The sequence below is a fragment of the Myotis brandtii genome, unplaced genomic scaffold (genome assembly GCF_000412655.1).
Source record: "Myotis brandtii unplaced genomic scaffold, ASM41265v1 scaffold454, whole genome shotgun sequence".
Lineage (NCBI taxonomy): Eukaryota > Metazoa > Chordata > Mammalia > Chiroptera > Vespertilionidae > Myotis > Myotis brandtii.
The window spans coordinates 5,990,652-6,007,841 of NW_005367354.1; the positions used below are offsets into that span (position 1 = coordinate 5,990,652).

Consider the following 17,190-nt stretch of genomic DNA (forward strand, 5'->3'; position numbering starts at 1 on the left):
ATGGCCTCAGGTAGCCAAGGTGCCCAAGCAGGGTCTGGAATCCACTCGCTCCTGGGAGTCAAGAGGAACCTTGAGTACAACACTTGAAGCGAAGGGATGAGGTTCTAAGTGAAATTTAAGGGCTCAGCCAGCCTACAGGTGCGATATTGGGGTAGATAGCCTTAGAGTAGCATCAACTTCCAGCCCCTAGTACAGCGGTTCTCAACCTGTGGGTCGAGACCCCTTTGGGGTTGAACGACTCTTTCACAGGGGTCGCCTAAGACCATTGGAAAACACATATATAATTACATATTGTTTTTGTGATTAAACACTATACTTTAATTATGTTCAATTTGTAACCATGAAAATACATCCTGCATATCAGATACTTACATGACGATTCATAACAGTAGCAAAATTACAGTTATGAAGTAGCAACGAAAATAATTTTATGGTTGGGGGTCACCACAACATGAGGAACTGTATTAAAGGGTCGCGGCATTAGGAAGGTTGAGAACCACTGCCCTAGAGGGAAAATTAAATGATGTAATTCACAGCCTCGTGTGAATTCTCATCAGGGGATTCGGAAGGCCTACGGGCTCTCAACATCCAAAGGGAGACGGTCTTGGGGAAGGTAGCAGACAGTGGTCCATTGGGAGGTAGGGGATGCTGCCTTGTCTGACCTCTGGTCTCAGAGCTGGGGGTGAGGAATTGCCCCATTTCTGATTGTGGTCAGATCACTGCTTAGTTGCTTCTGTTCCCCACACCTTCCTTGCAGGTTTCTGCAAGAGCCGACCACTGGACTTGGTGTTTATCATCGATAGTTCTCGTAGTGTACGGCCCTTGGAGTTCACCAAAGTGAAAACCTTTGTCTCCCGGATAATCGACAACCTGGACATCGGGGCAGCGGACACGCGGGTGGCAGTGGTGAACTACGCCAGCACCGTGAACATCGAGTTCCATCTCCAGACCCACTTGGACAAGAAATCCCTGAAACAGGCCGTGGGGCGAATCACGCCCTTGTCCACAGGCACCATGTCGGGCCTGGCCATCCAAACAGCCATGGAGAAAGCCTTCACAGTGGAGGCTGGAGCCCGGGGACCCAGCTCGAACATCCCGAAGGTAGCCATCATCGTGACCGATGGGCGGCCCCAGGACCAGGTGAACGAGGTGGCGGCTCGGGCGCGGGCGTCCGGCATTGAGCTCTATGCGGTGGGTGTGGACCGGGCGGACAGGGAATCGCTCAGGATGATTGCCAGCGAACCCCTGGACGAGCACGTGTTCTACGTGGAGACCTACGGGGTCATCGAGAAACTTTCCTCTAGGTTCCAGGAAACCTTTTGCGGTAAGACGTTGCCACTAGCAAGGATGCTATAGTCAAACATTATGAAGCAGAAGAAAGAAAGAATTCTCTCCTTTTTCTTTCTTTCTTTTTTTTTTTTTTTGGTGGAAATTTTAGGGAAAGCTTAAATAGAAGCAATGCTTTTTGTGTCTTTTTTTTAACCAACTTAAACACACTTTGTTGGTTTAGGAATATAGAGCTGCCTTCTATATAACTTGGACTGCTCCTAAAATCCCCATGTTTGCATTAGAAATGGGAAGGTCTGGAAATAATCCTGGGTAAATGATCATGCTGTTCCCTGATGGGGTCAGAGAAAAATAAAAATAAAACACACAAGACTGCTCTCCTCCCTCCTGCCCACCCCTGCATTTCCCCCGATATTTTCTCTAGTTTACCCATGTCTCGAGTTTACAGAACTCCTCTTGTTCCTGCAGAAGACAGGGCCCGCGTGTGTCCATGCAGGGGCCAGGCAGCCTGCTTCAGCGTAACTGGCGGGCAGAGTGGACATTCAGTGACGCTCCAGCTCTGAGGTTCACTTCTTTCTCTGACTATTCTTTTTTTTTTTTAATATATTTTTTTTATTGATTTTTTTTTACAGAGAGAAATGGAGAGGGATAGAGAGTTAGAAACATCGATGAGAGAGAAACATCGATCAGCTGCCTCCTGCACACTCCCCACTGGGGATGTGCCTGCAACCAAGGTACATGCCCTTGACCGGAATCGAACCTGGGACCCTTGAGTCCGCAGGCTGACGCTCTATCCACTGAGCCAAACCGGTTAGGGTGATTTCTCTGACTATTCTTCATGGAGGGACAGGGTCAGGAATCAGGGAGACTGGGATTTCAGCTCACTTCACAGGTAGAAGGAGCAGGGCTTGTTTGTTTTATTTTATTTTATTATTTTTTAAGGGGACATCTGTAATACTTTCAACAATAACAATTTATTTTATTTTTAAATCTTTATCTGAGGATATTTTTTTCCACTGATTTTTAGAGAGAGTGGAAGGGAGAGGGAGAGACAGAGAGAAACACTGATGTGAGAGAGACACATCAATTGGTTGCCTCCCACATGCCCCTGAACAAGGCCAGGAGCCTACAACCGAGGTACGTGCCCTTGACCGGAATCGAACCCAGGACCTTTCAGTCCACAGGGTGACGCTCTATCCACTGGGCCAAACCGGCCAGGGCTTGTTTGTTTTTTAAAATCCTTCTGTTATGTCATTCTCATTTCTTCCTTTAGGATGGAGTTTGAAATTGGAATTTTTAGCATGAATTAGCCAAATTCATGAATCTGAATCCATTCGCGGCTGGAGTTTATTATTAGTCACTGATCAGAATTATGAATGTGGGACTTATACTATATTTTTTAATTTTATTTTCAAACTTATTTTTCTTATCGATCTATCATCTATATCTATCATCATGCTTTATTATTATTATTTCTTGTCATTTGGAGATAATCTTTTGGAGCCCTCTATGGAAGTCCCCAAGCTGGTGTAGACAAATTTCTAGTTAAGGTGAATTTTAAAATGTAGATACTTTTTGCTGTATAACCTAGTCCACATTTATTTATTTAACAGGCATTTATTGACTACCGATGACACAAAGATAAAATTTGTCCCTCCCTACCATCAAGCAGTAGTTCGGCAGTGGGGATGAGACAAGCCAGTGAAGTAATAATTACAACCGTGTATTTCAAGGAGACTCTATATCTAAACAAAGGGAAACTCAGCCATCACCAGTCTGTCAGGAAATGGGAGATGAAGCTTGGTCTGGAGCTAAGCTTGGCCTCATCTCAGCCAGACCTGGCTGGGATCCCCTTGTCTTTCCTGAGCCAGGACACTGGGCTCTCTCTCACAAGCAGTCGTTGGTTTTGGTGGCATCTACTTGGCATTTATTGGTTTTCCCAAAGGAAAATGGCCGTCTTTCTCCCAGGAAGACCCCCTGTGCTTGTGGGTGGGTGAGAGCTTGCCAAAGAGACGTTGGTCTGTGGCAAAGTTGGCTCTCACAACCAGCACCGGGGGTTGGGCTTGAAGGCCATCAAGTAATAAGTGGTGAGTGGCGATCTTTTCCTTCTGGTACAAAAGACCTGCTTGTTCTTGGGGAAAAAAGACTGAGGAGCAAAAGCAGCTTGTTTTTGTTCACGGACTAGAAAGATCATCCCATGAAAAGGCTCTTCTTGGGAAAATATTAGGCTTGTCCTCTTGCCAAAGCAGTGGAGGCTGCTTACCTGCCCCAGGGGTCCCAGCCCCCTCCAACAGAAATGACTAAATGCACTGAGTCTTCATCCAAAACAGCTCACTAGGAAAAAAAGCCAATGACTTATAAATGGCTCTAGGAGGGAAAAGATGGAGATGCAGTTTAGCTGATAGAGTCGAGTTTATTTTGTTTTTTTCTTTTTACCTGTTTGTGTTATAGCGACAGAGTTTATTCTCCTTACTGATATCAGAGGCCCTGAAGTTGCGTGTGTTTAAGTTTGCTGCCTATTCAGAAGGCAGTTACCTGCACTGCCATTCCCCACTGTTAAGTTCATATATGCCCAAGTGTGAGCGAGTTCTAGGCCTAGAGGACCGCACCTGTGTATGAATTCTGTTTGGACAGACACTATAGAACCCCCAGAAACCAGATTCCAGCTGCAATGGGACAGTCAGCTCATAGAACTTCAGGAAACACATGATCGTCTCCCCCGTTTCTGGCTTTGGGAAAACAAAAGTTTTTTTCATGGATAGGTGGATATGTTGAATGAATATCCAATTGCCTGACCCAGTAGAATTCTCTCCTTCTCCTCCTCCTCCTTCTCCTTCTCCTTCTTCTTCTTCTTTTTGAGAAAGTTAACAATAAGATCTGTGATTTAAAATTAGTAACACGACTAGTTTAAGGATTGTATTTCTAGCCAGGACAGAAACAAATAGTCAAAATTGGCAGTGAACTAAAGATGGAATCGGAAAGAAACCAGAGTGCTATGTCTTTTTGACATGGGAGAAAGTACCTGAAATGTTGACGTGTCTGTCGTCCGCTGACTGTCGTCCACTTCCTTTGCACAGCAGTGGACCCGTGCATGCTTGGCACACATGGGTGCCAGCACGTGTGTGTCAGTGACGGGGACGGCAAGCACCACTGTGAGTGCAGCCAAGGGTACGCCTTGAATGCCGATAAGAAGACCTGTTCAGGTGAGGCCTGCTTACCCGAGGGGGGCTGAACGGAACTTAGATTCGGGACCTACTCTCCAGGTTTCGGCCTGGCCTTGTGCTTTTCTCCTAATTGACTTTTGGCTGATGTATTGTTGTTTATCAAAAGGAAAATGAGAAGAAAAGTGAGGGAATACATAAATCAGCCTATGATGGTACAAAATTCTTGGTCCTTTTGAGGGTTTGGAATTTTCGTGGATTTTATTTATTTACATGAAAAGCTACCCTTTCCTCTCTGTGGCCGTAGATGCTCATGGGATCTAGAAGAAAACGTAGAGAGGGCCTCGCTCATCCTGAATGGGAATACTCAGACACAGGCAATGAAGAAGGGGATCTAGGTCCACTTAAATCCTGGAAAAAAGTTTTTGAGGGGAAGAAAACTTAGAGATCATTTAATTCAACTTACTTATTTTAAAGATAATGAATTAAGACCCAAAGAAGGGAGACTCACCCATGCCTGGGGTCTGTGAGTAAAGAGCCGAGACCAGAAAGTTGGTTCCCAGCTTCCAGCCCCGTAGCCTTCCTATTGTGCCGAGCTACCCTCAGCTGTGTGTGCGCGCGTGTGCATGTGTGTGTGTGCATGCATCTGTGTATGGTCTGTAATTATTGATTCACGCTTCCATGTGTTTACATTTGTCCTGATCATTTCTGATAGCCATCGATAAGTGTGCTCTGAACACTCATGGATGTGAGCACATCTGTGTGAACGACAGAGCTGGCTCTTACCACTGTGAGTGCCACGAAGGTTACACTTTGAAGGAAGACAGGAAAGCGTGTGCAGGTACGCGGGAAGGAGGCTCCACTGCTGCCACCTCTTTGTCTGCCTGGCGCTGTGAGCAGAGGTGGAGGGCGGGTCACACTGATGGGAAACTTCATCTGTTTTCCTCTCTTGCCACCCTGGGTTTTCCCACTTCTAGGTCTTGTTAGAAAACGTAGAAAAGGCTGTATGTATGTATCGCGGCCCACATGTGGAAGAGTGTTGTTCATTCCTTCTCTGTGCCAGCCCTAACAGTCCTTTCCAAATGCTAAAGACAATGTAGTCAGTTGAAATCAAATAACTCCCCTCAGGATATTCATCACTTACAAAGGGGAAATAGTAACGTCATCGTGGGGAAACCTGGCAGACACCAGTTTCGCCAAGTGATCCAAGTTAACATCCATAACAGGGACATAGAGTGACATCATGCATCTCCTGACACCGTGTTCTGAGGGCACAGAGCGCTTCTGTGGTATTCTTGCTAAAATTTCAGAATCACGAGGAAACATCAGACAAACCCAGACTGAGAGATACCCTACAAAGTGTCAGAGTCATGAAAGACAACGAAAGGCAGGAAATATTACAGATTGGAGGAGACTAGAGACGGGACAACTTACTGCAATGTAGGATCCTGGGCCAGAGAAGGGACATTGGTGGAATAATTGGCAAAATGTGAATGCTTAGTAAGATTAGTAATGAGCTAATCTGTAGATTAGCTAATAGTATTGTATCAATTTTGATAATTACACTATAATTATTTAATATGTTAACATTTGGGGAAACTGGATGAAGAACAGGACCTCTCTGTTCCATTTTTGCAATTTTTTCATAGGCCTGAAATTATTTCAAAGTGAAAAGTTTAAAAAGAAAAAGAGTAATTAAAAAATCTCATGGCAGTTCAGAGAAGAAGTGCATTGAGTGCATTTGGGTCTTGAGTTCTGATGCTGTTCTGAGTCAGTGGGTCTCCTTTGGACTCAGTTTCCTCGCTTATAACGGGCGAGGGTTGAACTACACTTTCTTCAAACTCTATGTCTTTCTGAATCTAGTATAAGTAGCTACCCAACTGTTGGTATTGCTCTCATTCAGTAAAAGTACAAATAAACCTAAAAGGAATGCTTTAGGAAGCATTTTATGATATATTTAGATTATAAAAATTCAATATAGATGGTTCTGAAAAGGAGTTGGGAAAGTAGAAGAATGAGTACTGTGTGTGTCGGATTTTGTTGAACTCAGCTGGCTTCCTGTAAGAGCAAATGGAACTGATGCCTTTGAAAGGGGTTTGCTTCTGACATGTTCTAGCTGCAGATGAGATGTCTGTATACACGTAATATAGCGAATGTTTTTATATTGTTGAATTTCTTCTCTCCTGGGCTTTTGTCTGGCAGCTCAAGATCAATGTGCTTTAGGGACACATGGCTGTCAGCACATTTGTGTGAATGACAGAGCTGGGTCCCATCACTGTGAATGCTACGAGGGCTACACCCTGAGTCAAGATAACAAAACCTGCTCAGGTAAGGCACACTCAACAAACTCTTTCACACTTGGCTCCTTTCTATGGCAGGGAAACCAACTTGCAATTTCCCAAGAGAGAGATTCTTCAAGGCAACTTAAAGAGCCAGGCTTCAGACATTCTGCTGTGCTCACAGACTAAGGCATGCGTTGCTTACAGGGCAGTGAGCTCAGCAGAATCAGCAAACATGGATGACTTCAGAAAGTGACTGGGCAATGGGTCGGGAGTGGGGGATATGAGGAAAGCTCCGTGAATGGAGGGTCCTTATCCAGGAACATTTTGTAGCTCTGTACACTGGGGGCTTGTAAAGCAAATGGGAAACCTTAGGGGAAGTCAGTTGGACAGGAACTATTTGGTGTGATAGGCTGAACTGATCTTTTTCCAATTAAAACTTGGCTTTGAACTCTCCTGTGGCGTTAATCTTAAAGCTGGATCGTGTTAGTAAAGGAGACTTTGTAAACGACTGAATGAGACCCACACGGATCTTCCAGTAAGTTTGCGGCAGGTCGTTCCCTGACACTTTCTAGATGATCAATCTTCGAAGCATCTGAGACTTGGCTAGCGCGCCCATGCCCGAACTCGAATCCTCATTAACTTGATTTAAACGCACTGGCAGAACACAGTGGCATTTATAATGTAAAAACACTCCTAGGAGAAACTCCTAGCTCTCCAGGTGGTGTTTAGTTCTGGCACATTTTTTTAGATTTGATGTATAGTTTCCTCTCCCTTGAGGAGATATATTGGGTGACCTTTACAAGAGGGATGAAGGGAAATGGCTATCACCAATTTCCTTTGTAAAAAAATGGGATCAATGAAAGAGAACTGAGCACCTATTTTGTCCCCAGGACTGCTAAGCACTGTGCGGATATAAAGCATAAGTTTCTGCCTCTCTTTACGGGCAAAGAGACCCAATATCTAAAGCAGGGGTCCTCAAACTTTTTAAACAGGGGGCCAGTTCACTGTCCCTCAGACCGTTGAAGGGCCGGACTATAGTTTAAAAAAGACTATGAACAAATTCCTATGCACACTGCACATATCTTATTTTGAAGTAAAAAAACCAAAACGGGAACAAATAGAATATTTGTATTTGCATGTGGCCCGCGGGCCATAGTTTGAGGACCCCTGGTCTAAAGTAAGCAGAGACTATAGCCGGGAGAGGGACTGATGGGAACTAAGGGCCGGGGATGGAGGGCATGTCCACTTGTTATCTCTAGTGAGTGTCAACGTAAGAAACGTCCAAACCTGTAAGAATTTTTATGAGTTTATTTGAGCCAACCTGACAATTGCTGGGAAGCAGAATCTCAATGGATGGAGAAAATGCTCCAGAAAATGGCAGTTTTATCACTTAAAAAAAATTGATTTGACAGAGAGAGAGAGAGACAGACAGACATCGATGTATGAGAGAAACATTGATCAGTTGTCTCCTGAATATGAAGGCAACCTGGGTATGTGCCCTGACCAGGAATCAAACTGGTGACCCTTCAGTGCATGGGATGACGCTCAACCAACTGAGCCACACCAGCCAGGGTTTACCACTTACCTTACACATTAGAATCGGAAGATGTAAGGGAGTTACATGAAGTCCAGTGGTGATAGATTAGGGAGGCTGGAGAATGCAAAGTGGGGGAAATCTCTGGGTTTGGATAAAAGTAAAAGGAATAGACACATACTTCTTTTCCGTAGGCGGGTATAGGATATTAATAGCTAGCATGATAATAACAATGAGGGGATTTGTGATCTCCACTCTGGTGCAGTGGTTGTGCTTTGAGGGGTCTGGAAAAAAGAATTACTTTGATATTCCAAAGGCATGCTATCAGGCATATTATCTTCCATTCAAAAAGACAAGGACAGCCTCAGTTAAGGTGAAGGTTGACCTTTGTTGGGAAAAATACTGCCCTAGGACATGACTACCTGCCTTGAACTGCTTTTAGTTGGAAAGTTTTAATTTCAGACCCTCCTATGTGGGTACTTTCCATCTCTGAGTATGGAAGGCCACCACACAGGCCTCCCCTGAGCTTGTCAGGTTTAGTATGTGGCCCCTTTCCCGTCCACATGAGCGACACAGAGGTGGTGGGACTGGCGGTGGGCCTTGGAGGATGGTGACAGTTTGGTGGAGGGTGGAGAGATGGAACAGGCAAGGGGACTGGCTTGTTCAGGGTGGTAGGGCTGTCAGATGGGGTGCACTTCTCAATTCGTGGCAAGTATCCCACTTGGTACTGTAAGCTGCCAGGAACATTGAAGTCCTGGGAAAAGGACACAAAAACAAATGTACATTTCAGCTAACAGGTGTGGAATGAAGGAACATTTTATTGAAGAAAACCCACAAAACATCAAGGGCAATTTTCAATCTAGGCAGACTACTCCTGGAATACTCCCACTAAACAGGACAGGCAGATTAACTTGTCCACAGTCACCCAGCTAATGAGTAGCAGAGCCAGGATTTGAACCCACGTACTTACTCGGGGATACATGTGCTCATAACACGAAGCTATACTGTCTCATGGTGCAGGGCACAAGATAGCAAAGGGAGGTAGAAGAGAAAGACAAGATGGCGGACTCATACATGTCATCATCGTGTGTGTGTGTGTGTGTGTGTGTGTGTGTGTGTGTGTGTGCAGGTCAGTGCTTTCTGTCCCACTTTGTAAGCCATCAAGGGCAGGCCCTCCGTCATTCGAGTCCTTTTTGCGCAGCATCAAATTTAGCTCCATGTGTAGGTGGGTCCCTAATAATAATTTTAGTGGTGGTGAAGAAGCTCCATGTATGTTTGGAGGCATTGGTGGTCATCAGTAAAGTTCTGAAGGTGAGTTCTGCAATATAATCAAGACTCAGTGCAGCCCCCGTGCTGCGGGTAGGAAAACAGAGCAGCACCCCCAGATATGGGCAAGAAAAAAAAAGGAAAGGGGTGTATGCAATAAAAGGCAGGCGAGGGGATGTGAGATAGGAGACAAGAAAGTAGGCTTTCTTCTTGTGGAACAGGGGAGCCTTGTTGCTGTTGACACCTGTTGGGACCAAACCAAAGCCTTTTCTCCCAGAAGTCTGCGCTTAGTTTCCCGTTGTAATTTGTGACTGTTTCCCTCCCTGCACCACTCCTGGTCAGTTCTTGACAAGTGTGCTCTGGGCTCTCACGGTTGCCAGCACATTTGTGTGAGTGATGGGGCCGCGTCCTACCACTGCAATTGTCATACTGGCTTCACCCTGAATGAAGACAAGAAGACGTGTTCAGGTAAAGACCGGCCCTTTAATCCTATTTCATTTGGGGGGACAATCTAGGAGTAAGCTCTTCTCTCTCAGAGTCTGAGGCACGTTCTTCCTGTTGGAATTCTCCAGGGGTTCCTACTTGGCATCAGAATGAAATGATTCTACTCCTCCCATGATCTGGTTTCTCTCTCTCTCTCTCTCTCTCTCTCTCTCTCTCTCTCAAATTAAAAAGCAAAATCACTCTTGGGCATTTTTTTTTTATTCCTGAAAAATGGGATTCCGACGTGATTTATAATGGTTTAGGCTCTGACCTCATTTGCCCAGTCATTCACTGAGCTATTTGTTCAGCAGCTGTTCATGGAGCTACTGTTACATGTCAGGTACTGTTAGGTCCTGAGGAAGGAGCTGGAGAGAAACCAATGTTTTGTAGTGAGCAGTGTACAAGTCTTGCACTTCTTTTGTTAAAATTTACTCCTAAATCTTTTATTCTTTTTGCTGCTATTGTGAATGAGTCCATCTCTCAACTTTCAATTGTGCTACATTGCATTGTCCAGTTTTCTATGGGATCTGTTATTTAGAACATCCCACTGAGCCCCTGCCCTCACAGAGCTTATAGTCTCTCAGGCAACATATACTGAAAAAGTATCCTAAGTTCCAATTTTATACTCTATCGCGATGCTGGATGGGCTTGTACTGCATCCAGTAGCTACATTCTGGTTTACTAATTGATTGAGATGGGATTTGAGGTGGCCTTCCCTAAGAGGTTCAATAGGGTTTGGACAGGTAGGTAGATTCTATTTAATCAAGTGTGTTTTGGTCCCCAGCCCTATATCATATCTTTGTAGAATGTGGGAGAACATGTAGGAGTAAAGGCCCACTGCCTTCCTCAGGCAGTAGTGCTACTCCATTGCATGCTTACACTTCAGACCTGGGAGGTTATTCTTATTTCTATTAGGCAATTTCAGAGGCTATGAGATTGAGTAGGAATAGCTGCCTCACTGAACTATAGAAAGAAACAGGAGTTAGCATTATCCTTCTCCCAGGTTCTTCGATTAAATGTCAATGCAACTTTAGTTCCAAAGTATTTATGGGGTGGGGGGCTGGGGGCTGGGTGCATGCTGGAAGGGGCCAATGGGGAAAAAAGGGGATATATGTAATACTTTCAACAATAAAGATTAAAAAAAAAAACACACCCAAACCCGAAGTATTTATGGGTAAGAACTCTCATTTTAAACAATTCAATAGAATAATAGCCCACATAGGAAATCAGGAATTATCTAGTTTTAAACCTTGAAGTATTTTGGCTGCATAAGTAGAGGTTTTTCCTCGTTTTCATTTTTTAATGAGGACACAGTATCACAAGATTAGTTTCTTGGCTTCCCGCTACATTATCTTTTTAAAAATTTACTTTATATCATGGAGAATTTCAGGCAATCACAAAAGTATAGAGAAAATATAATGAGCTCACATATAACCATCACCCAGCTTCGACAATTGTAGATTTGTCCCCAGCATTTCCTAATTCAGTTTCTTCTGTGACATTAACATTCCAAAGTGTTTTGTCCTCTTTGCGTGTGCTCCCATATCCTTTTACCTTCCAAAAAATGCATTTAGGTAAGCCCTAAAAATGCAACTATCAAATCATGGATTTCTAGACTTGCTATGATTTCTAATTAACCAAAGCATTTCGTGTCCTGTCATTGTCATCAGCCGTTCAAGAAGCAGCAAGACTCACCTCCATAAGAGATGCTTGTGGGTGCGAAGCCACACTGACATTCCAGAACAAGGTCATCTCGTATCTGCAGAGACTGAACACCAAGAATATCCTTTCTGGGAGCTTTTCTGCTTAAAGCCTACCTAGGTACGACAATGAGCCAAACATTTTAGGATATTTCACAGGATGAGGGCCCTCCCTATTCAGTAGGTTTTAAGATGAGCAATAGTAAAACTGCACAGCGTTTATTTTGTAAACAGAGTTTCTTTGAAACGTTTTAAGAGACCGTTTCACCCATTTAACATTGACATGGAAAAGCTACCTGTTTCTTTCTCTAGTGTTTTTCCATAGCGGTTTCTGCTCCCAATTGAGCTCTTCTTCACAGATCCAGCTATTATGTTATGATGCCCGTATATGGCTTCTTAGGAATCTAGCCATGCATAGAATGAGTCAGCTGATTCATGGGGTGTGATCGCTCAGATAACACACAGCTGTAACACCGGCTAGCCAAGCCGTCAAAAAGCAGATTTGAAATGTACCATGTTACCATGTCAGAAACTTTCAAGATTAGCTCTTTAGTCGAAGTTGTGATTCAGGGAAATTACTTGTTTAGCGCGACTCAACTTAGCAACGCTGTTCCTAGGGATCTTAGAGGAGTGGCATTCAAATTGTGACGGGGATCCCCAAGGAGGGTGCAGAGACTTTCCAGGGGTTCGGTGGACGTGTGTGGGGGAGTGAAGGGGTGGCAGACAGAATGTTATAAAGGATCAGTTTCCAAATCCTTCACTTCCTTAAGTTGATCTGCCTAAGATGCTACTTGGGGTGAGTTGGCATTCTCTTTTCCTCTCTCTCACCTCCGTATCCCCATTCTCCTAACTTTACATAAACCTCTCACATAGCCTGAATCTTTCTAAGGTGCATTTCTTGGAAAAGAGTCAAAGGGGCAATTCAACAGATTTTTAAACCAAGGCTTCATAAACACGATTCCCCCCACCCCAATCCATACCATTAAGAGATACCTTTCCAATTAAATTTTACCTTTTATTTGTAATGGTTTTATGTAAAAATTTATACCTTATTTGTTGTTTGGATCCATTATGTGCTCATAATAGCTGTATTGATAATTCAATCCAGATGATTAAAAAAAATTGGGGCCTTATGGTCAAAGAAATTTAATTGAAAGGTAATTTCAATATAAATGTGTGTGCTTGTTTGTGTAAGTTTACTTCAGAGAAGTATAATAGAGTGATCAAGAAAAGATTTCTGCCCTAACCGGTTTTGCTCAGTGGATAGAGCGTCGGCCTGTGGACTGAAGGGTCCCAGGTTCGATTCCGGTCAAGGGCATGTACCTTGGTTGCAGGCACATCCCCAGTAGGAGGTGTGCAGGAGGCAGCTGATCATGTTTCTAACTCTCTATCCCTCTCCCTTCCTCTCTGTAAAAAATCAGTAAAATATATTTAAAAAAAAAGAAAAGAAAAGATTTCTGAGCCCTGACCGGTTTGGCTCAGTGGATAGAATGTCGGCCTGCAGACTGAAAGGTACCAGGTTTGATTCCGGTCAAGTGCATGTACCTTGGTTGTGGGCACATCCCCAGTAGGAGGTGTGCAGGAGGCAGCTGATCATGTTTCTAACTCTCTATCCCTCTCCCTTCCTCTCTGTAAAAAAATCAATAAAAATATATTAGAAAACAAGATTTCTGAGATTCAAAGTAGAATAAAATTCTGTGAAGAAAGTAGAAAGGAAATACAAATTCTTTTGTTTTAAATATTTTATTTTAGAAGAATACTAAGTATCAATCTAGTATGCTTTTAATGTTACATGGGATACATTTGAAAGATTGATTTAAATTTCATTTTAGAAAGTTAATATTTATAACAGCATAAATTATACTAGTGTATTTTGTAACTAAAACTTATGAAAATTTTCATATAACTTAAATATGCACAAGACACCACTTATTTGTTAAATATTTTAGGGGGCATATGAGCACAAATGTTTGAAGACTACTGCTTTATATCATGCTTTCTAAAAAAAGAACTTCTGAGTTTTAGATTACATTAGACTTGAGAAAACATTTTTACTCTTTTTATTTATTTACAATGGAATGTAATTATTTTCTTTTATTTTGTATTAAAGTGTTTGAAAGTGTGTGTATGTTTTCTAATGTCAAAATAAATGGTGTTGGCCTTAACAACTAACCACTTGATGACATTTTGGAGAAGTTGCAAGCAAATGAATATGGACAAATACATCATTAAGCTGCTCAAAATTTTCACCCTGGCCAGTGTGGCTCAGTTGGTTGAGCATCATCCAATCCACCAAAAGGTCGCCGGTTCGATTCCAGTCAGAGTACATGCCCAGGTTTTGGAATCCCCACTAGGGGGTATAAGGCAGCTGATCAATCGTCAATATAAATGATCTTTAAAACTGCTCAAAAGTTTCACCTGGAAATATAGAGAACTTGCTGTATTTAATACTTATGTATGTTCCAATGGTGCTAATTATCTGCCATTAAAATGCTTGAATTAGTGGAGACATAGTTTGAGAATCTTCTGGAGAATCAGTATTATTTTTCTAAGGGAACAAATGTCCAGATCCTTAATTTAATGCAAACTTTAGTGTCTTTAAGTTATGACTATGAAATGGTTGGTAGGAAATAGAATGAAAAGTTTAATATTTCTTTCTTTACTAATTGAGCCATTTCATTTTTTTTCAGTTCCTAAGTTCTCATTCTATTCTCAAACACAAGTATGTTATTTCTATAATTATATTCATATTATATATTCATCACAGATATTTTTAAATGTATAATATATAAAGAATAAAAATCACCTGTACAAAACTACTAACAGTTTGCTATTTTTTCCCAGTGTTCTTACTTTATAAATGTACATTTTAAAATTCTGTTTGTTTTTTAAAATATTGAATTTATTGGGGTAACACTGGTTAATACATTTATAGAGGTTTCAAGGGTACAGTTTTATGATACATTATCTGTACATTGTGTGTTCACCACCCAGTGTCAGGTCTCCTTTCGTCACCATGTATCCCCCCTTTACCCTCTTATACCTGACCCCACCTCCCTTCCCCTCAGGTCATCACCATATTGTTGTCTGTGTCTATGAGGGTTTTTTTCTTAATCCCTTCACCTATTTCACCCAGCCTCCCCACTCCCATCCCTTCTGACAGCTGTCAGGCTGTCCTTCGTGTTTTGTAAGGTTGTTTTGGCCATTAGATTCCACATGCAAGTGAAATCATATGGTACTTGTCTTCTCTGACTGGCTTATTTCACTTAGCATAATACTCTCCAGATCCATCCATGCTGTGGCAAAAGGTAAGATTTCCTTTTTTTTTTTTTCATGGTCGAGTAGTATCCCATTGTGTAAAGGTACCACCGCTTTTTTTTTTTTTTTAATCTATTCTACTGATGGGCACTTGGGCTGCTTCTAAATCCTGGCTATTGTAAATAGCACTGCAATTCCCTACAGAAACAGTCAAAACCCAGAAACAGTAAAAAAATCTAAAATACAAACTTCAAAGGGAATAAATGAAAAATAAACATGTCAAGGCAGTATATATTTTATGAAACATATATTGTTATTTCTCAACATTTTTGGAAGGACATGACATAGAGCAGTATTATTTTCCAAACATATTTGAGCACAGGATCAGTAATATATTAATACTAGAGGCCCTGTGCAAGAAATTCATGCACAGGTAGGGTCCCTAGGCCTGGCTGGCCATCAAGGCCAATTGGGGCCTTCCGACTGCTGGCCGGAGCCGTCCTTTGTTCCGCACTGCCCCCTGGTGGTCAACTCATGTCATAGTGAGCGATTGGTCTCCGGGTCAAACTCCCAAGGGGGCACTTTGCATATTAGCTGTTTATATATATAGATATCACAGAGCAATGATGCTATAGAAGGAATAAATGAGAGTTCATGTTCAAGAACTAAGGAAAAGTATTTAGATATGATTTTTCAAGAGTGTGACCATTAGTAACTAGCTTTGATTAATCATGTCTTAAATCCCCCTGGCTTAGATAATACTCACTTGATTCATGAGTCCAGTATAGGGAGCCGGTGAGAAGGTGCCAACATATCTTAGGAATTTACAGTTTGGTGTTGAAAAAACAGATACCCATACATTTGAAAACATACATATTTTATCTGAATGGGGTCGGGGTTAAGTTTGGAAAGAATTTCTTAGGAAGATCTGAGAAAGATCTATGCCTTTGGCCAAGAGGGTGGGAACATCATAGGATATATATATAAAATGGCCTTAGAAGCAGGGAGGAATGGTGGGGTGCAGAAAGCATATTGGCTTGCTTAGAGTAGGGCCATAGGAAAGACTTACGAGGGAGATCTGATGTTAGCCAGAGTTTAGATTTGATAGAAAGGCAGCAGGACAACTGTCAATTCTTTATTTTTAAATATATTTTTTATTGATTTCAGAGAGAAAGGGAGAGGGAGAGAGAGATAGAAGCAATGATGAGAGAACCATTGATTGGCTGCCTCCTGCACGCCCGCAATCCAGGCATCAAACCTGGAATTGAACCAGGAATCAAACAGTGACCTGGTTCAGAGGTCGGTGCTCAACCATTGAGCCACCCAGGCCGGGGCCATTGTCAATTCATGAGTGCGCTGGGCAAGGCCACAGACTCAGGTGAAGGATTGCACGTATTTGCCTGAAACTGGCTACTGTTGCATACAGTACATGCTAGATTATACAAGTCAACAAATCAGTAGCCGCAGAACATGGTAAAAGGGAAAACCAAAGGAGGAAGAAATGTCTGAGGCAATAATTTCATGAGAGTTTTGGCTCTATGGCCCAAATGGCGGTGCTTTGTAACTTTCCAGGGACTCAAAAAGCACCAAGGAGAACTGAAGAAAGGAATAAAGTAGAAAGAAGAGAATACTGAACAGTGGCCTCCAGGCGAGAAAATACCAAATGCCTCAATTATTTGAAAATGAGGGCTATGCCCCAATGGCAATTATATGCGGCAATGGCCCAAAGCCCATACCTATTTTTATAGGGACCCTTGGGCTGCAGTAAGAGCTTAAATAAGCTGTTGAAAAGTTCTAAGTCAGCAGAACGAGCACACACTCCAACCTCCAAATCGCTCCAGGGAGTTCGCGAATCCCCAAAGGCCCAAGGGAAGGTTTGCAACCTTTGGAAAACGCATGTTTGCAATTTCATTTGCCCGAAGGCGCCAACCTACCCGAGGCAACTAATGACGTTTCCCTTCCCACGATGCTGGGCGTTGGGGCTCACGAAACACTCAAACATTGACCGGGCGCCTGTCCTGCTCAATGGACCCTGCCTGACACGCACGCGAGTTTCCCAGCGCCATCCGAGGTGGTGCGGGGATCGAGGGCACCTGAGGCCCGGGGCCGGGCGCCGAGGAGGGGGGCGACCAGGCCTTCAGGGGGAGCAACCAGCCCTCAAGCCCCTGTGACAGCTTCGGCTCCGAGACAGCGACTCCCACCGGTCCCACGACGCCCGC

At 43.1% G+C, this 17,190-nt stretch overlaps 1 protein-coding gene across 1 annotated transcript; it reads left to right on the forward strand.

The window, feature by feature from the left end:
- On the forward strand, window positions 1-14,025 carry MATN3 (matrilin 3). Its single transcript, XM_005874978.2, has 8 exons — window positions 1-10; window positions 758-1,324; window positions 4,365-4,490; window positions 5,164-5,289; window positions 6,651-6,776; window positions 9,873-9,998; window positions 11,684-11,794; window positions 13,890-14,025. The coding sequence occupies exons 1-8, from the start codon at window positions 1-3 to the stop codon at window positions 13,943-13,945; spliced, it is 1,248 nt and encodes a 415-aa protein (XP_005875040.1). The 3' UTR covers window positions 13,946-14,025.
- Window positions 14,026-17,190: the final 3,165 nt, after the last annotated feature.

What these genes read in the sequence shown, in the direction of transcription:
- MATN3 (XM_005874978.2), top strand. An exon ending in GTTCCAGGAAACCTTTTGCG is followed by an intron (nt 1,325 to 4,364) that starts GTAAGACGTTGC and finishes TCCTTTGCACAG; the next exon opens with CAGTGGACCCGTGCATGCTT. An exon ending in AGACAGGAAAGCGTGTGCAG is followed by an intron (nt 5,290 to 6,650) that starts GTACGCGGGAAG and finishes TTTGTCTGGCAG; the next exon opens with CTCAAGATCAATGTGCTTTA.